This window comes from Lactuca virosa, chromosome 5 (assembly GCF_052849685.1).
Source record: "Lactuca virosa cultivar CGN04683 chromosome 5, Lactuca_virosa_CGN04683_v6, whole genome shotgun sequence".
NCBI classification, from domain to species: domain Eukaryota; kingdom Viridiplantae; phylum Streptophyta; class Magnoliopsida; order Asterales; family Asteraceae; genus Lactuca; species Lactuca virosa.
The window spans coordinates 451,273,322-451,294,284 of record NC_136430.1 but is presented as its reverse complement, the minus strand read 5'-3'; the positions used below and the strand labels follow the sequence as shown (position 1 = coordinate 451,294,284).

Sequence of the window (20,963 nt, the reverse complement as noted above, 5' to 3'; positions counted from 1 at the left end):
TCCTTCTGCAATAACTGGCACATGGGAAATGATAGTTTTGAAAAATCCTTTATAAACCTCCTATAAAACCCTGCATGACCAAGAAAGGAACGCATTTCCCGAACATTCTTCGGGTAGGGTAAGCTCTTTATAACATCTATTTTTGCTTTATCGACTTCTAAACCTCTTTTTGAAACAATATGTCCAAGAATCAGACCTTGGTCAACCATAAAGTGACATTTTTCAAAATTTAAGACCAGGTCTGTTTTTATACATCTTTGTAAAATTTTTGTAAGGTTTTTTAAACAAATATCAAAGGAGTCTCCATAGACGGTAAAATCATCCATGAAGACTTCTATGGTATTTTCGACATACTCAGAAAATATACTAACCATACACCTTTGAAAGGTAGCAGGTGCGTTGCAGAGGCCGAATGGCATACGGCTATACGCGAATGTCCCGAAAGGGCAGGTGAAAGTCGTTTTCTCCTGGTCTTCTGGAGCAACTGGAATCTGATGGAAACCTGAAAATCCATCCAAGCAGCAGTAGTGGGATTTTCCAGCAAGCCTCTCTAGCATCTGATCTATGAATGGGAGAGGAAAATGATCTTTCCGGGTGGCTGCGTTTAATTTTCTGTAGTCAATACAAACGCGCCATCCGTTCTGAACCCGAGTTGGAACCAGCTCTCCTTCCTTGTTCTCTACCACCGTCACTCCAGCCTTCTTAGGAACAACTTGAACTGGGCTGACCCACTTGCTGTCAGAAATTGGGTATATCATCCCAGCATCCAGTAACTTCATAATTTCTTTTTTAACCACCTCCATCATTGGTGGGTTTAATCTGCGTTGGGCTTCTCGCGATGGCTTATAATCTTCTTCCATCAAACTTTTGTGCATGCATAGAGATGGACTGAGTCCTTTGATGTCTTCAATAGTCCACTCAATTGCACTTTTATACTCCTTCAAAATTCTAATCAGCTTTAACTCTTTTTTTTTCTGACAGCTTGTTGGATATGATAACTGGTAATGTTTCTTTTTCTCCAAGATATGCATATTTCAGATGTTCTGGAAGTGTCTTCAGCTCCAAGATGGGGGCTTACACTACAGAAGGAAAAAGCTTGGAGTTAGAAACTGGTAATTTAAGAATTTGGGTACCATACCTCAACCTTTTCTGCTGGTCCATATGAGCTGCCATCTCTTGAACTTCTCTATCAACCACATAATTTTCTGATATAACCTGAGCTGCATTAATAAACAAATTTCTGTGGAGCACTAATGCTAGTGACTCACGGTTAGCAATCTCAAAATATTCTGCAGATAATAGTTCAATTACATCAATGAAATTAAGGGCTGAAACATCATCTGGGTAACGCATGACATCATAAATATTGAAGTTGATAACTTCACCATCAAATTCCAATGAAAGGGTACCATCATAAACATCTATTTTGGTTCTGGCAGTTTTTAAAAATGGTCTCCCCAAAAGAATGGAACCTGAATTTGGTGAGTCGTCATCTCCCATATCCAAAACATAGAAATCAGCTGGAAATACGAGTTCATTCACTTGAACCAAAACGTCTTCCAGCACACCTTTTGGGTGCACCAGAGAACGATCAGCTAACTGAATGATGACTCCTGTTCTTTTTAATGGCCCTACACCAATAGTTTTCAGAGTGAATATGGCAAAACATTTATAGAAGCTCCTAAGTCCAACATAGCTCTTGGCACTGAAAGGTTCCCCAACTTGCAAGGAACAGTAAATACTCCTGGATCCTTACACTTTGGGGGTAGCCTTTTTTGTAAAACAGCTGAAACATTCTCGCTTACTTTAACTGTTTCGTTTCCTTTTAATTTTCTTTTTGAAGTACACAACTCTTTTAAAAATCTAGCATATCGGGGTAGTTGTTTAATTGCATCAAGAAGGGGAATATTTACCTCAACCTTTCTGAAGAAATCCATAATCTCTTTATCTTCCTTTTCTTTTTTTGTGTTTTTCAGTCTTTAGGGAAAAGGAGGAGGGGGAATTTTTACTTCAGCTTCAGAAGGTCCATTTTTTTCTCCACCTCTTCAGTTGCCTCAAATTCTTGCTCAACCACGATCTCTTCTTCCTCATCTTCTTGCTGATCTGGTCCTTTGTAGTTTTTACCACTTCTGAGGGTGACAACACAAGCATTGTGCTTCGGGTTTTTCTCAGTCTGAGATGGGAATTTTCTTTGGGTTTGTGCTTCTAGTTTGCTCATGGAGTTCGCGAGTTTTGATACCTGCTCCAGATTTTTGATGCTGGACTTTGTTTCATTCTGGAAAGCTTGGGTACTGGTAGCAAGACTTTTAACTATGTCTTCCAAAGACATGCTGGAACTACTAGCTTGTGACTGAACAGGTGGTTGCTGAAAATTGCTCTGGTGCTGATTTTGCTGAAAAGATTGCTGAAACCCGGGTGGAGCTTGATATTGGTTTCTTTGCTGAAAGTTCTGTTGAGGTCTTGGCTGGAAATTGTTATTTTGAGGCCCTCCCCAAGCTTGGTTGTTGCGATGTTGATCAAATGGCCTTTGCTAAAATCCTCCCATAGCTTGCACAGATTCATTATCTTCTTGAAGTATTTGGCACATATCAGTTGGGTGCCCGGTTTTGCAGCAGATCCCGCAAGGTTTGACCTTTGGCTCTATACCTTTCTCTTTTGTCAACAAAAGGACAGCTTTGGTCAATTCTGAAATCTGGGATTGCAGGTGGGCATTGCCCATCTCCTTGACTCCTCTTGGATGGTCTGGGTACCACTCTTCCTCGGTTGCTGAATGTTTTGATTCATTGGCCAGCTTCTCTATTAATGCCCTGATCTCTGTTGGTGTCATGTCTGAAAGTGACCCTCCACTAGATGCATTTATTAGTCGCCTCTCCATAGGTATCAATCCTTCACAGAAACACTGATATAGCTGATAATCACTAATGCCATGTTGTGGGCATCGGACTAACAACTTCTTGAATCGCTCCCAATAAGTGTGGAGAGCTTCTCTTTTGCCTTGCTTTATACTTAGAATCTCTCTGCGTATATTTGACACCTTCGCCTCAGGAAAATATTTTTCTAGAAAAAGTTTGGCGAGTTCGTTCCAGCTTGTTATTGAACCAGACGGGAGGTCATATAGCCATTCTTTTGCTGCATCTTGAACTGAGAAGGGGAACGCCCTTAATTTGATCTGGTCTTCAGTAACCGTATGGGGCTTCATTCCAGAACAGACGACATGGAATTCCTTGAGAAAATTGTGAGGGTCTTCATTCTCAAGGCCTCGGAATGGGGGCACCAAATGGATTAAACCGGATTTGAGCTCAAAGTTCTGAGCCTCTGGAAAGGTGATACACAAAGGTTGCTGGGTAACCTCTTGTGTTGCCCATTCTTGTAGAGTCTTTTCAACATCGTCTCCGTTGTCACTCATGGTGAATTCTGTTTCAGTTTCAGTTTCAGAAGAGTCTGTGAGTTTGGGTTTGTCTGAAGATGATGAGGAGTAGGTTTTGAACGGGCTGTTAACTGGTGAGCTAGGTGGTGCTTTTGGAAAAGGTTGAAATGAGGTTTCAGATTCGTTCCACAAGGGAGTGCCTTGTGGTGTGGTGTTTTGGAATGTGAGGGGGGGGGGAGGTTGAGGTTCCTGCTTGTTGCTTTCGGAGTTTTGCCTCCTTCTTTAACTTCCTAGCAGTCTTCTCAATCTCTGGATCAAAAATCAGATCACCTGTACGTGAAGATCTTGGCATAAAACTATTAGTGTTTTACCGTGTCCCCGGCAACGGCGCCAATTTGTTAGAACCGCTGTCGTACACGATTTAAACAAATAAAAATAATAAATAAACTGTTTTATTGCACTAACAGGTAGTACAGGTAAGCAAGGTCGGATCCTCAGGGACACGTTCTAATGTTTACACCTCTTTGTGTAAGGTGTGGTCTAATTCTTGATGAATGCAATAAACATAAAAAGGGGGGGGGGGGATTTATTTATGAAAGTTAAACTAATAGAAATCGAAAATGACAAAAGAATAACTAATTTTTAAGTGATGAAAATTCAAATAAAATAAAGCAATTCCAGTTTCGCGGTGACTCCGCTAATCATATAATTAACCTTCAACACAATATTTGACTATGCACTTGTTTAAACTGGTACTAAGGTTCATTAACAAGCTCTAATGACCTTTATTATAAAAATTCATTTAATCAAAATAAGTTCTCTGAATTAAATCTAACTTTTTACTAAATTAACCAAACAAGCTCTTGACTAATAAAGAAAAGTTGCATTAGACACAGTGTAATTCCCAGTAAAGTTCAATACCTCTCATACGCTCAGAGGCGTTAAAACGCCGTACCTGCGATCGCAAAGGGCATACCTGCGATCGCATGTATCACCCAAAAACGTGTCACAAGATTTTTTAATGAAGTACATTGCCATTTCGACGCAAACTGACCAACATGCGATCGCATGGGCACAACCTGCGATCGCAAGTTTCTTTTTTCTCAGCTGGTGAATTTTTTGGCTCAACAAAACCTCGAAGGCAACCTGCGATCCAACCTGCGATCGCAAAGGCATACCTGCGATCGCATGTTACTTCTTTTGGGCTCTTTTGATCTTCGTTCCTCTTTCCAAGCAGTTCTTGATCATTTCCCGGCATCCTTCTTTGGTCTAGACTCCAATCAAGCTCCTAAGCATCCACAAACGCATCCCGAACTTGCGCAATCATCCATGTGCTCCAAATGGCCCTGAAAAGTCATAACAAACGTGAGCAGTATGGGCATTCTTCAAAATAATCATGAAACACGAAATACATAAGAATAATCGGGAATTAGTTAACTTTTTATAATGAAATACGTAGGAAATTGTGCTAAAAGATGCATATAAAATGCATCTAACAGTTACCATAAGGTGGATCGTGAGTAGATTGTTGTTAGTTGTCAGAACAACTGTCCAGGTGAGTTCATATCACTATATTATGTATCCCAATATATATTCGTGTATGTTACGATGTAGGAACCAATAGTGTAGAGCCTATAGTATAGTTTTCTATGTGCCTGTAGAGCCAAATATGTAGTATCTATGTGCATGATTGTTGATATGCTTATAAGTTATTACAAAGTAGTTAGGGGTGATGGTGGAACGACAAAGAGTTCGGGAGCCTATAGGCCCATGTATTAACGAAATGACTTGTAGGTCGTAAGTACACATAGACCCGTGTTACAAAATGGCATGACGGCCGTAAGTATACGTAGACTCATGTTGAAGATGAAATGGCATGTAGGTCCTAAGTCTAAAATACAACCATTGTTTGTATGCATGTATATGTATTGTGGTATATGATATATTGGGGGAACTCACTAAACCTAACGCTTACCCAGTTGATATTAAATGTTTTCAGGTACTCCATTATATAATAAGAAGGGCGAAGCTCGGCTATACACACGCATTGGCAACCTATTTCCGCATATACTCTGAAATAAGATAAAATTCTTTTGAATGTAAAACATTCGTATTTGTCACAAATGAATGAAATGTTGTTTTATAAAAATAAAAAATTTGCATTTAAAATCGGGACGTTACAAGTTGGTATCACAACCCTAGTTTGAGAGAATTAGATTAACACTCGTGTGATTCCAGACTCAAACCGTGGATCTGAATATCTAAACAAATCTTTTTAAGAAAAAGAACTATATTCAAAAGAAAAGAATACGATGCGTACAGTCAGCCAAAGTTCAGAAAGGAAAGTGATTCCCAAAATATCCATATTTTTTATGTTTACTAATATATGAAATGTTAGAAATACATGTTAGTATGTAGGCTAAGGATCTTTTTGGGAATTGCCGGTTAGAATTGCCTGCTAAGTTATATGCCTTATAGCCTAGGGATTTACTTGTTATTGCTACTTAGAACCTATACTCATATTAGTTAGTTATTTGAAAAATACGTTAGGTTGCATGCTACCAGAATCAAATAGTTTTAGGTTGTCTGATTTGGCGCTATTGCGCAGCTCTCGTTTGAGTCCAACCGTTGTAGTGTCAGATCATTCAGTCAACAGAATGTTTGATTTTAGAGGTATGCAATCGTATTCATCAGATAATTAGTTAGTATTGGTATAAGTTCTTCCTCGGCAAGTAGTAGGGTAGAGTAGAAGTAATAATAGAAAGAGAGTCTATGGAATTTCATATATGCTCGATAGGTCATATATTCATATAATAGGATGTCGGTAGAAACGTAAAATCCTAGCAAAGTCTAGGAAAGAGAGTAGACCCTTGAACACTGTGTGTGATAAGTTGGGAACATTCGTTCCACTTTTGTTACCTCAAATTAATTATGGCCTTCATTGGTAAACTGTCACCAATTATTACCCCTAATGTACTAAAACCAACGCAAAACTCTTACTATATGTCAAATAGCTAGCACATAGTAGCATATAAAATATCTAAAGTATGCTAGTGCACCTTTAATGTTCTAACTGTAAGCATAGGGCATAGTGAGTTTATGGTTTTAATGGAAATACCTTAGTGTACTTAGACCCTTAAGGTATATTTTAGGGTAATACATTAGTGTACTTAGACCATATTAAAATTTCACATTGGTGATGTCGACAAGTTAGGTGTATTCGACAAGAAGATTAAAAATGAACTCTAATCACTTTACTAATATAATTTGGTCGCACAAAAAAAAATATACAATCATTTGATATGTGTGAGAAGCTCTCAACCACAAAACAAAAGTTTCTACTTTGGATTGTAGTTAACTACAATACCGACTTCAACTACCAATTTAAATTTCTTAAACATTGGTTTTATGTGAACAAAATCTTGAAACCAACCTTTTGTAAGTTTGGGAGCTTCTCACACAAATAAAATGTTTGTATATTTATTTTATTTTGTGCAACTGAATTGTATTAGTAAAGAGATTAGAGTTCATTTTTAATCTTCCTGTCGAATACACCTAACTTTTCGACATCGCCAAGATGAAATTTTAACATGGTCCAAGTACATTAATGTATTTCCCTAAAATACACCTTAAGTGTCACACCCCGGCCGGCGGTGGAAGCGTCGGGGTTGCGACGTTGAAATTTGGATCACAGTTACAAGACATGCATTAAACAGTACAAGACTTGAAGAACACTAAATGTCTTCATAGATTTGAATACAAGGATTTCAGTGAGTCAAGCTTCGAAATACAAGTTTACAAAACAAGTTCAGCAAGGCATAATTTAACAAAAACAAAAAAAAACCTGAAGAGGTTAGCCAAGGAAGGTTATTCCAACTCGTGAGGCTTATCATCCAGCTTCTATTTCCCTGAGAATACACGCGAGAATACGTCAACAAAATTGTTGGTGAGTTCTACAAGTTTTGACTCTATTTGTATTGTTTAAAAGAGGATTTTTGTGTATAAGTCAACCGTTATCAGATTGTATAAAATGTTACTTTTATAATTCAGAGTGGTAAAACAATAATGAGAAGTGTCATCCTGACCTAAGTGTAAATGTACTTGTAATCCCATACAAGTATGGATGTTAATTTACTTATGAAATATAAGTTGAAGTCAACATGATTTCATATTGTATACTCTTAAGTGTTTATTTTATTTAAATAAAACACTACACTTAATCCTGATCTGAGAGTAAATGTTTATAAAACATATAATGTTTATCTGAAAAGTTTGTGCAAAAACATAGTCAACAATGTTACCGATGTGCATCGTGTGAGACCCAATACTTGTAATATGAGATAAGTATTCATGTTAATATACTTATAATGAATAAGTAAAAAGTAACATGTTTTCGTGAAGTGAAATATTAAGTGTTTGTATAAATAAACACTACAAAACTGGTTAACAATCTACAAACAATCTGTATACTACATACAACCTTGGCGAAGTTTGTATTAGTATTTATGTATCCAGGATTTTATGGAGTAAATAACCGAGCTATGACTTGTTCAAGCCTCTGTGAAGCACAATAAGGTGTTTGTTGTCCCAACGACGCTTCATCAACATCGTGATAAAAGAAATAAGATTAAAACAAGGAGTTATCGTCCGATTTGTCTCGTCACACGAAGGTTGTAGCTAACAACCATATGGACGGGGTTGTCAACACGTATAGATCTATACACAACATTCTTCGCTCACAAAGGATTAACGGTTATTACAGAGGACTTCACTAAGTTGGTGTTCTTAGTTTGATGAATGAGAAACTCCCACAACAATCCCTTGTTTTAGTTACAATTCCCAATTGTTTATGTTCGGAAACTTTTGGTTGTAAAGCTTAATACATGTGTAAAGCTACAAAAGTCTTCCTATCCAAGTTTTAGGTTATAATTCCCACGTGTTTATGTTCGGAAACTTTTGGTTGTAAAGCTTAATGTATCCTAAGTGTAAAGCTACAAAAGTTTTCCTATACAAATCGGGCAGCATAACGACTGCGTTTTCACTAAAACTAGACTTCAACCTAAGTGAAACCAACCAAAGCCTTAACAATCTAAACCTGTACAACTATAGTAGTAAAATACGTGCGAAAATAATGCAATTTAAATGTGTACATACACAAGGAAAACATTTTAACGAACACATATAACATTTCCGTTTACGTTCTTTTGATATATAAATGTATATATATACAACCATTTATGTACGGAGCATATATATACATATATATAGAAAACCTTTTTTTATAACAATATATATGTACATATTTTATTATCATTTGGGTGATAAAATGTGTATATATACTTAAAAATCAACACCTACATACAACATCTATATCACTTAAACCCAATTTAACCCAATGAGACAAGGTTGGGAAATTAATCTAAAATGTCTATTTTGTCCCTGTTTTAGAAAAATTCTAGAAACATCATCGGGGGTCGGAATTAGGATCCGTAAACTCTCAAGATTTAGAAATTGAGTCTACTTTGTCCATGATTTTTTCACTGACTTTATGTGAAACCTAACCAGGGTAAAAAGGTCCGTTTTTACAGACTGGTTCGAAATGTTCTGAAATGATATGCAGTTTTGTAAAAATCATCATAAATTGTAGAAAAATCGTATGAACGTGTGCGAGTAGTCCTTGAAAATGTATTAATCTGAACTATTTGAATATTGTACATTTTTGCAAACCATAAGGTTTAAGATGGGAAAATAGTTCTTGAACAGACCACAATTTTTCTATAAAAAAAACCGAAAATTAAGCTTAGAAATGTTTAGAGAAATAACTTGTATTTTTAGTTAACCAAGCCTTTATTTCATCCAAATAGAAATCATTTAGCATGTATTCTCCCTCAAAACTTGTAAAACATAAAAGAGGGGCCATAGAAACTCACTTTTGTCGCGTAACGTTATTCGGTTCGACAAAAATTCGTGAAGTTTCCGGTTCCAACGAAGCTTGAGATTTGAATGATTTTTGGGATGTCTTAACACATAATGACATCCGTTAACAATAAGTTAGAATTTTATCAAGCTTTAACTCACTTAAAACAAGTGAGTTTTTTTGATAAAAATGAAAGGTAGAAATCATATAATCACCTAGTTTATCTTGGATCCAAAGTGTGTTACCAAAAGAGTGTTGAAACACAACAATTCTAAGGAACAAGATGAAGGTTTTCTTGGGTTTATAGACACTCGAAAGCAGAACCTTAAGGGGCTGTTTAGATCTCGAAATATGGAAGCAAAAATTGAAACTTTTGTGGATTTTATAATACTCGAAAAACAGCCACTGTTTTGGGTTATTGTTGTCACGATTTTTCCAGCAAAGAAGTAAGAAAAAGAGTGGTTTACCCACTGTTTTGATAACCCATTTTAATGCAGCAAATCAAGTAACTTTCAGAAGTAATTTGATGTGAAAATACCATGAAAAATGAAGGTGTAAGGGGCTGAAATGGTGGTAGAAAACCCGAAGGCAGCAGCACATTTCTTGCTCTCAGTTTTGGTAGATCACGAAGAGGAAAAGTGGAGCTGAAAATGGCTGAGTTTGAGAGTGATCTTGGAGTGATTTCGTGAGAGCATTTGGCTGGAATGTGAAGAAGAAATGAGGAGGAAGGTGTCGATATTTATAGGGGAAGGAGAGAGGTGTAAAATATCTTCCAAATCTTATCCAAGATAGGATAAGATTCACCTTGCAACTTGCATCCCCACTTGCAAGTTTAGTTACATAGAGATAGGACTTAGTTACTTAGAGATAGGAAGGTAGTTTAGTTAGTTAGAGATAGGAGTTAGTTAAAAGATGTTTTGAGTAAGAGTAGGTAGATGGAATACGATTTCGTAGTGTAGTCAACTTTTGATTCCTCAAAACTATTGAATACAAGTTCGTAGATGGAATTTAAGTTAGTCATTAACCGGAGACGTGTTGAAATGGAAATTAAAACTCCGTATTCAAATGGCATTATTTGATAGATTTCACGAACCAGTTTTAGTTCGGAATAATACGTCGTAAAAGAATTTATCATTATTCACCAGTTTTATTTTCACAAGACCTTTTCTAAATAAAACGTATTAAATTCCTTAAACCATTTTTGGTAAACTATTCATATTGATTAGAATCAATATATGGTATCATATATTTGTTCCTATTTTTTCCAATTGTTACATTAAGGGTCTAAGTACACTAAAATTCACTAATGTATTTCCCTTAAAACCATAAAATCACTATGCCTTATGCTTATCCAGTTAGAACTTTAAAGGTCCACTAGCATACTTTAGATGATTTATGTAAGAACCCAAAACTTAGAGAGAATTGACTTTAAGTCAAATTTTGACCAAAAGGGAAATTTGGTCATTTAGAAGAATTTTATAAGTTTATGAAGTTGTGGCTTCATGAAATTGACCAAGATAAGTTTAATTCACTTAGATGAGATAAGACAAGTGAGTTCAAGAGAAGAAATGCAAGAGAAGATGCATTTTAGCCATAAAGGGTAAAATGGGAATTTTATGCCTTTCGGGCCAAAATTGTGACTTGATAGATTAAGACCCATATTGAGCCAGTAAGAAGTAACTTAATGGAGTTGTAGAACTCATCCCCTTTATGTGGATATAGAGATCATAGAAAACGAGTTTAAGATGAAGAAGTAATGCGCGTTAGAAGTTGGAGGAAAATCGTCCCGAGCTATAATGGAATCAGCCATGAAGGCTGTTGATATGTAGCCACTACAGCATGGTGAAGATATCTCCACGGAGCAGTGAGGCAAAGCGGTGAATCATACGAGGGCTTTGTCATAAGTAGAGGGAAACATACTTTGCACCACGACATGGTATATGGGTACCGCAGCGTGGTGGCGAAAGTAGGACGCTATATGGGAGAGGCATTGTAACATGGTTAGAGGAAGACGGCGGCCTATTTAGGCGCACCATGGCGCAATGAATAGATGATTGTTGCACGGTTTTTTAATCAGTTAACATGTTATAACCTGTTAAGAACTCATTTTAATCATTTTTCTTTGGGGAATCGATTGGGAGCTTGGAGAAGGCAATTTTGATGCCAAAATCATGCTAAGAGAAGCTAGAGATTGAGCCTAACAAGGATTATCATCATCTATCTGTTAAGGTAAAGATTTCTCCCTATGTTTAAGCTTTGAGCTTTAATGGTGAGATTTCTAAATTTGTGAGAATGGTTGAATTTATCAACCTTTATCTTGAGTATGATGTTATTAAGAGTGTCTAGAAGCTTTTAGCAAGCTTTGGAAGTGATTTCCATGGTGAAATCAATCCATAAAGAGTTAGGGTTTCAAACCCTAACTAGGAAGGGTTATGATTGATGCATTAGAGGTTAGAGTATAATGAATTAGGTATTATTGGATTCTTGATTCATTGGTTGGAATGTATTTAGAGATAAAAAAAATGAGAAAATAGAATTATGATCCATAGAAAGGTAATTTTGACATAGAGAGGGAATAAGCTCTTAATAGGCCAATATAAGTTCTAAGGAACTTGATTATATTGTATGAGTAGGACTTGAGAAAAGAAGATGGATCAAGATGCATCAATGGAAGATTTGAAAAAATGGGTATTTCGTATTCACTAACTAACAAGGTGAGTTATAGCTCTCACTTTCTCACTAGATAATGTTTATAGGATTTATACTCTTATGTATGAATATAACTATATGCATGTATGTTTAGATGCAATGGCATTAGATTAAATTCCTACATGTTATTAGATGAAGGTAATGAAAGGTTATATGATTTATAACCTTATAGATAACTATGTATGTATGAGGAGAAGTTAGTGGTATTATGAGTAACAGCTACAATATATAGATGAAGAAAGAGTAGGATTATGTGTATGATAATCCTATGAATAAATGTACATGTATGGTTATATGAGAAGCGTATCATGTTAAATACATAAAAGATGTTAGATGATGATAGAACATAATTAAGTGTATTATAATCATGAGAATAAGTAGGTATATATGTTTAGATATTAATCTATTATTGGTATTGTGTAGAATACCTATATGTTATTAGATGAAGATAGAGATTAAGTACTTAATGAGTGAAGTATTAGATGAGTAGAAAAAGATCTCTTGATGAGATAAAGAGATAGGATATCCATGCAACAAGTGTTAAAAAAGATTGTGAGAAGAGTAAAAAGATGATTCCTTTGGGAATGAGGTAAAGATTCTTGCGAGAATAAGAGTATGATTCCTTCGGGAATAAGATTATGATTCATTTGGGAATGTAGATAGACGATTCATGTGGGAATGATATTGTGTATAGTTAGAGAAGATATATGAAGGGTTACATTAGTGGAACAAGGTAAGAGAGTTCTTTAAAAGAAACTTAAGATAATCAGTGATGGATTAAGAGTAAGGAATCCATGAGGGATTCAAGAGAGACAAAAAGAATGCTAAAGGATCAGCGAGGGATCAAGATAAGGGGGATAGGTCCGGATGATTGTTCCTAGTAAAATTAGAAGTATGGTGTCCCCTAGATGATAGACGAAGCTATCATATGTGATGGACCGTTTGGGTCTAGATTAAAATAGAATGCTAAGGAATGAGAAATTGAGAATGTAGGGGTAAAGTGTAAGTAGAGTATGAGAAAGGCATGCTAAGAGTACGAGTTGTGAGAAGAGCGGAATAAGAGCATGAGAAGGGCATGCATAGAGTATGAGAAGAGTAACAAGAAAATACGAGAGAATAGCATAGGGCAAGAAGAAGAATATGAAAGAGGCAAAGATAGAGGATGAATAGAGGATGGGAAGAGCTTAGAGAAGAATATAGAGTGTGGGGTGAGAATGAGAAATGATGAGAAGACATGAGATTAGATAGATGAGATGACAAGGCATTAGAAAAGAGTTGAAGAGATAAAAGAAAATGGAAAGAATGTGAATAAAGCAGAGTGTGAGAAGAAGAGAATATAAAGTTAGAATATGTATAGAAAGAAAGAATAGAAGAGGATTATGTTAACATGAAAACAAAAGATGATTTAACTCACTAGACCTAAGGTCTGATGTTGTAGATATTTTTCATGTTTTGCAGGTTCATGTAGTAGCCATTATACATGAGAAGATAGGAGCCCAAGGACTGGACTAGAGTTATATTTATTTCTTTGTATATTTCCTTGTTGCTTATTTTATGGTTATGAGTCATTGTAAACCTGATAATATCCTGGGATGTAAAAAGCTTTTGAAAGTATAGAATTATGCATTTTGTAAGAAAAACTCTGATAATCCACCATATATTAGTGTAGAAATTTTGGGTCGTCACAATTTATATGCTACTATGTGCTAGTTGGTTGATTGCATTTTCTTACTATATATATATATATATATATATATATATATATATATATATATATATATATATATATAAAGAGTTTTGCATTGGTACTAGTATATTAGGGATAATAATTGGTGACATCTTACCAAAGAAGACCATAAGTGATTTGAGGTAACAAGAGTGGCAAGAATGTTCCTGACTTCAACTACCGATTTTAAATTTATAAAACAATGGTATTATGTGAGCAACTTTAACAAGTTGGATAGTTGAATGTCAAAAAAAAAGGAAATTGCATAGATGTGAACAAAACCAATAGTTCATTACCCTCATGGGTAATTATCTTTGTCATGTATATGTCACGTAAGTTGTAACTTGCTACAACCGTTCATAATGGACACATGTGAACACTTACAATATGTTCGTTTCCTACATGTGTACTAAAAAAAAGTTATCCAAATGTGAACAATTATAATAAGTTCATTGCCCTAACAAGTCAATTTCACTCCATATTTTCTTGTTTGCGCTTGGTTTGTTGTCCTCACTAGGAAATGAGAATGGAGCTGCCAAAAGGTCGAAGGGAGTGAGAGATTTGAGTTAATTTTTTTGAAAGGCTAACACAAACACACACTCTAATAATCTATTTCTAAACTACACATTTGTCGACTATGAGACTTGAACTCTCAACTCCTTAGAGAGGAACACCTTCCCAAACACTTGATTCCGCTAGAACAAGGACTCTTTGGTTTAGTGTTAGTTATTATGTTGTTTGTTTCCTTAATGGTTATAACCCCTCCGTTATATACATGTATTATTAGGTAAGATTTTAAAAATGTGTTCAATAAAACAAATAAAGTAAGCCTAACCCTTTTAATTCAAAATTTTAATTAATCATTTGGTTTATCAAGTAACCATTTTATTTTACTTTTTAATAAAATGCTTATTTAATCGGCTTTTATTTAATAAATAACAAATAATAGTTTTACTTTCTTACATATTTTAGTTGATAAATAATAAATTTATGATATAAATATATTATTTATTATAGATCATTTTTATATCTCTTAGTGTGAACCCAAACCTCATGCATAATTAGTTCATATCATGCACAAATAATGTTATTTTCATCCTTTTTTTTTTAATTCCATCCCCACTTATAGTTCTAGGCCCTTTATATGGTCACCCGCCTCCTTAATATTCTACTCTCATTCAACATAAAATATGGTACCCCTTTTTGTGTCTTGTTCGCACCCATCCCACTTATGACCACCTTCAGGTATTTGGTTGTTTATGCTACCATCACCATATTACTCGTCACAAATTAACACCTTCACCACTTTATACGTATTTCCCGGGTATCCTTTCCATTACCAGGGGTACTTATGCCTCGACATTTCCAACAAAAAAAAAATAATTATCTCTCCTTTTGTATTTTTTGACGAGTCCATTCTACCCTTATGGTCCATGACTCCATCTTACTCACATTTCCAACAAAATACCTCATCCCCGTGCCTATTTTGTCGTTCCTTGAGTCCACAAACCCTTCTTAACCTTGTTTGGCCCACCACCCCCGACAACCTTCACCTAGTCCAAAACATTTTAGCTCAACCCACCTTAACCTACATGGCCTCGACCCACCCTTCGCCCTCCTCATATATGAACCAACTAATGATATACATCACATGTCCTATCTTGGACCCATCATTTATATGAGTGAGAAGAAGCTACAAACAACCATGTATGGTGAAGAGAGACGGCTATACAGTGGTGGCAGTTGTATGGTAGAGAAGCGGGGGAGGGTGGGTTGCAGGAAGAAGATGAAGAGGTGGCGGTAGTACGGGTCTTATTTAATTCACTTTATTTACATATTTGGTCATTTTGATTTATTAATTGACAAAACACAAGACAATGGGTATTTTGGTTATTTTATTCCAAGTTAACATCTCATTTCTGATACAGTTACATGTAAGGACCAACTATGCTTGATTTTCAAACCAAATGGACCAGATGTGTATTATTGTCCAATTTTATCCTTAAATTGCTACTTTTTACAAATCATGTGACCATTCATGAAAATTTTCAATAATTTATCTACATTACCATTAACTTTATTAACGAATTTCTTTTGAACGGAACGTAAATGAGAATTTAAAACATAAAAAATGGCCCCACATGTCTTGTGCTTATGGGGCTAATAAGTAGGTTCACTTAATGTAACCTCTTGCTAAACTTTTTAAGTAATTACAACACCAAATAATTAGACAAAATGTCCCCCTGATTGAATGCACATCATTGGTTTACTATATCTTCTAGTTTCTCAAACCCATATATTTTCACTTTACTCTATATCTTCTAGTTTCTCAAACCCATATATTTTCACTTAATTTATATCATATTTAACAAAAATATTCGACAACACATTATTTCGAAGAAAAAAAACACGTTTTTTTTCCGAACACTATAACACGAGTGTATAAAGTTCTTTTTGCCTCGATCCTTCCAAACAGGGTTTTATAGTTTTGAGGTTTACATGACGACAAATACAATAAAATTATTATGCACCTTATTTTGAAAATAATATGTAACTAAAAGTTTAAATCAACAATCCATTAATTCTTTGTCGATGCACTGCAACAAATATCGAAATTCTATTTTTTTTTTCTACTTCAAACATTTTGTTTTTCAAATTTGTTCATATTGACAATTTTCTCGGTCAAGATTAAATAGTTACCAGCTGGTCGCTAACATTGTATGATGACATGTCATTATTTTGTGATATCACATGTTAAGAGTTTTCTACAGCAAAGTCCCATTATTTTGGAAATTTTAAAAAAAAATCATAATATTTTTTAATTAAAAAACTCAGAAAACCAGTAAATTTATTCCGTTTATTTGCTTTTTGACTATTCACCAAGTCATGTGCCTACGTCGCATGCCAAGCTGGACAATTTTTAGAAACTATGCCTCAAATCTCTCAATCCACCACCTTAACCAATTGGACTAGATGCATTTCATGTTTTTTCCTGTGCACTCATATATATTATGCGTTAATCTTGAAGTTTTTAATACAATAATAATAATTATTATTATTATTATCATTATTGTTGTTGTTGTTTTATTATATTTCAAAACTTAAATGAATATAATACTTCGTACAAAAACATATTGAATATATATATATATATATATATATATATATATATATATATATATATATATATATTTATATGTATTTTTTTAAAATTTTTATATATTTTACGTATTTTTAATATATTTAAGTGTTTTTTAAGTATATTAAGTATTTTTAAGTATCATTTATATATTTTTACATATTATAAGTACTATTACGTATAAATATATATAAAAAATACATAAATTTACATATAAATACGTAAAAAATACATATAAATATATTTTTTACGTACAAATACATAAAAGACACATATAAATATTTTTACATACAAATACGTAAAAAAACATAAAAATACGTAAAAAACATAAAAACACGTAAAAATATACAACGTTAATTAAAAATACATATAAATATATAAACAAATACGTTTGTACTTGTAATATATTTTTTTACGAAGTATATACTTTTATGTATTTTAAGTATTATTACATTTAAATATACAAAAAGTACATAAAATTACATACAAATATATATATATATATATATATATATATATATATATATATAAACATATTTATTTGGGTACAAATATATACAAAAATGTAATGTACATACAAATACATAAAAAGTACATATTTCCACAAACATATGTAATTTTATGTATTATATATATATATATATATATATATATATATATATATATATATATATATATATATATATATATATATATATATATATATATATGCATAATAATATTTAAAATACTTAAAATAATAAAAAAAGTACATATAAATACGTAAAAAATACACACACAAACATATATATATATATATATATATATATATATATATATATATATATATATATTTACGAAGTATTATATTCATTTACGTTTTTAAATATAATAATAATAATAATAATAATAATAATAATAATAATAACAATAATAACTGGCGTATGAAAAGCTTCACGAATTAATGCATAACTAGAAAATGCTCATCCTCGCTTCGTCGGGGACGCATACAAGGTTTTGCTTACAAAATTACATGGTTTGTTTTTTGACAACTAAATATCTTACAGGGACCGTTTTCGTAATATATTTTCTACGTAGGGGTAAAAGCTAACTTTTAAAAATTTATTATTAGGAATGGGCGTTTATATAATTTATTAACATATACACAATTCCTATAAATATAATTATGTACAAGGACTTATTTTGTAAATTACAATGACCATTTTTGTAATTTATTTTCTACATAGGGACCAAACATGTGATACCTACAAATTATGAAGATACGAAAAGTAAGAGATGAAAATGTCGGTGTTCAAAATTAAGCGGGTAAAAGTGATATTTTACAAAGTAGGGAATAGAAAGTGACATTCGACAAAGTAAGTGGTAGAAAATGTGAATGTACAGAAGTTTAGGGATCAAATATGCCAAAATAAGAACGTTTTGAAGTTCATATCAACTTTTATTTTAAGATTATCGACTAAATTACATCGAATCGTCCCTCATACATCGTACAGGTGTTAAAATATAATTTTAGTCTTTATTTTCAAAAATTAACTCGAATCGTTCCTATATTATTATTTTTTCCACTCGGTCCAGCCTAATGACATAAAATGATTATTTTGTCCTTCAATTTCTTTTTTAATTTTCTATTATTCATTTATTAGTTTTTAGTTAAAAAAAAATAAATAAACATTTCCACCCCTCCCCCTTCTATTCCCCAGTTACTTCTTTGTCTCCTCTTTCTTCCCCACTTCCGACAACCCCCAAGAACGCCCCTCCTCTTTTCTCCGGCGAGACCAACCACACCCTCCTCTTTCTCACGCTCTATTTTTCGATCTCCGATCAAACAGAGCATAAAAAAGACGATTTCAGTGATGAAGATCCTTATGAAACTGCTTCATCCACTGAAGAAGATGACAGAGCTTTCGTACTAGCGGTGGTAGTTGAAAACACCAAGAAGTGCAGATCTGGGAATCATCTTCTTCGATGAAACTACAGATCTCACGAGTGATGATGAAGAAAGCTCCAAGGAGATATGCACCGACGCACCACCATTGTTACACCAAACCCTAGCTACATCTCGTTTTTTCCAACGAGAGGGCTGCGGATCTGCACTCCGGCTCCATGGTAACGGATCTACACTCATCCCCAACATTCTCCTTACCGTTTAGATCTGCACTCCTATGTGGATCCTTTGTCTGAGGAAAGTTCGGAAGCAAAACAAGAGCTTAAAAAGCTTGAGAAGGTTAGACTGGAGGTTGGTCAGATTGATTTCTGATGATGTTTTTGTGGAGGTTTTCGAAGTTGCACATAAAGTGAAAGAAAGATTGGTTAAGGTAGTGGTTTGTGGTTATTTTAGTGGAACAGGTGAGCTTTGAATCGGGGAGTGGCCGGTGGGTGAGTTGAGGGGTGGCGGTGGTGCTCCATTTTCCGGTGTTCGTGTAGATTATCGGTGGCGGTGGTCTAGATTACCGGTGGTGGTGGTGTTCAGTTGTTCTTCAAAAAATTTAAAAATAATAAAAATATTTTTTAATAATTAAAATTAATAAAAAAATGTTAAAAATAAATGAAAAAGAAAATAAAAAGGGCATTATAGTCCTTTCATGTCTAACAAGGGATGAATCGAGCAAAGTTGTTTTTAATGAGGGATGAATCGTGCAACATTTAACGACATGAGAGACGGTCCGAGTTAATTTTATTAATAGGGATTAAACATGCATTTTGGCACCTATACGATAGGCGATTCGTATAATTTACTCAAGATTATTTGAAGTGAAACTTTAAAAATAATAAATTTTTTGGCCAAAGTGTAATATTTTTAAAATGTTGTGGCCAAAATATGAACCACATAAACTCTCCTATTCCTTAAACCCTTTTATTTATATATATATATATATATATATATATATATATATATATATATATATATATATAAAAGGGTTTAAGGAATAGGAGAGTTTATGTGGTTCATATTTTGGCCACAACATATATATATATATATATATATATATATATATATATATATATATATATATATATATATGAAAAAATATGAAATACATCTAATCCAATCGGGTAAGATGGTGAAGTGAGAGGGAGGAGGCGTAGGTTCGAAGCCCATGTCTCCTATTTCTCTTAAAAAAAACTGATTTTTTAAGTACAGAGGTTGACGTTGACACGACCATATCAAAAAATTGTTCTATTTGAGATGCTACGTAAGTGGATGACCAACTTAAATAAAAAAAAGGATTAAACTGAATAAATTTTCTTGATTTCTGGGTTTTTTTATTAAGAACTTACGATTTTTTTTAAATTTTTTTCAAAATAATGAGATTTTACTGTAGAAAACCTCACATGTCAATATTCAAACAAAAACTAAAATATAATGACTTTTGTAAACGATGAAATGATATGTTATTTGGTTGGATTCAGAGCATCCATAATGGTGAGTTCAATGAGAGAGTTGAATGAGGTGACAAGTCTAATTGTCATTCAATGGATGAAACCATACCATAATGAGATGTAACATTGACATTTAATGGATTTGAAATTCCATGAACATTGAACTTTTCAACGGGGAAAATGAAAGTTTTCTAATCTTAAATACTTACTATAAATTAGCTTTCGTAACTTTCTATTGAACTTTGTAAAGTTTAATGCATTGTAAGAAAAAATTGATTGAGTTGTATGGATTATGAAATGTAGAAAAAATAATATAACAATTTATTGAACTTTATTAATTTCAATGCATTTTGGATGCGTTCATTTTTCATGGTGATTTAAAACGGGCCAAAAAATAAGGAATCCCTTTTTTTCGTTGAGAAAAAAGGCTTTTTTTTTATTTTGTTTTAACTCGACGAGACAAGACCTGAACGTAAAAACGTAAAAGAAACAATAAATTACATTTCACAAATATGGGCTGAGCTACATTCTTTCAGGGGTTGGGCTGAAAACATAAATCCACATCTTAATTAATTTATATGTTATTTTATTGTATTTTTATTTTTTAAATTTTTTAGTGGATGTTTATTTTCTCTTTTTAAGCAGTTATCAACGCAATAAAATCAATATATTTTCCAATACCATTTTCTGCGTGAATTTAAAATTCTTTTCCAAAATCAGTATA

At 33.6% G+C, this 20,963-nt stretch overlaps 1 protein-coding gene across 1 annotated transcript; it reads right to left on the bottom strand.

Annotated features, from left to right (window-relative positions):
- Positions 1-1,074: 1,074 nt before the first annotated feature.
- On the bottom strand, positions 1,075-3,406 carry LOC145114285 (uncharacterized). Its single transcript, XM_079050288.1, has 4 exons — positions 2,633-3,406; positions 2,010-2,530; positions 1,757-1,923; positions 1,075-1,631 (listed from the first exon to the last, which is right to left on the bottom strand). Exons 1-4 carry the CDS (start codon positions 3,404-3,406, stop codon positions 1,075-1,077), a joined length of 2,019 nt encoding a protein of 672 aa, XP_078906414.1.
- Positions 3,407-20,963: the final 17,557 nt, after the last annotated feature.

Excerpts from the sequence above, each read along its gene's own strand:
- LOC145114285 (XM_079050288.1), bottom strand. The coding sequence starts at position 3,406 with ATGAGTGACAACGGAGACGATGTTGAAAAGACTCTACAAGAATGGGCA. Across the intron at positions 1,924-2,009 it reads ATGGACCTTCTGAAGCTGAA|AAAGGTTGAGGTAAATATTC; the intron begins GTAAAAATTCCC and ends GGATTTCTTCAG. Across the intron at positions 1,632-1,756 it reads AAAAAGGCTACCCCCAAAGT|GGCCATTAAAAAGAACAGGA; the intron begins GTAAGGATCCAG and ends CTATTGGTGTAG.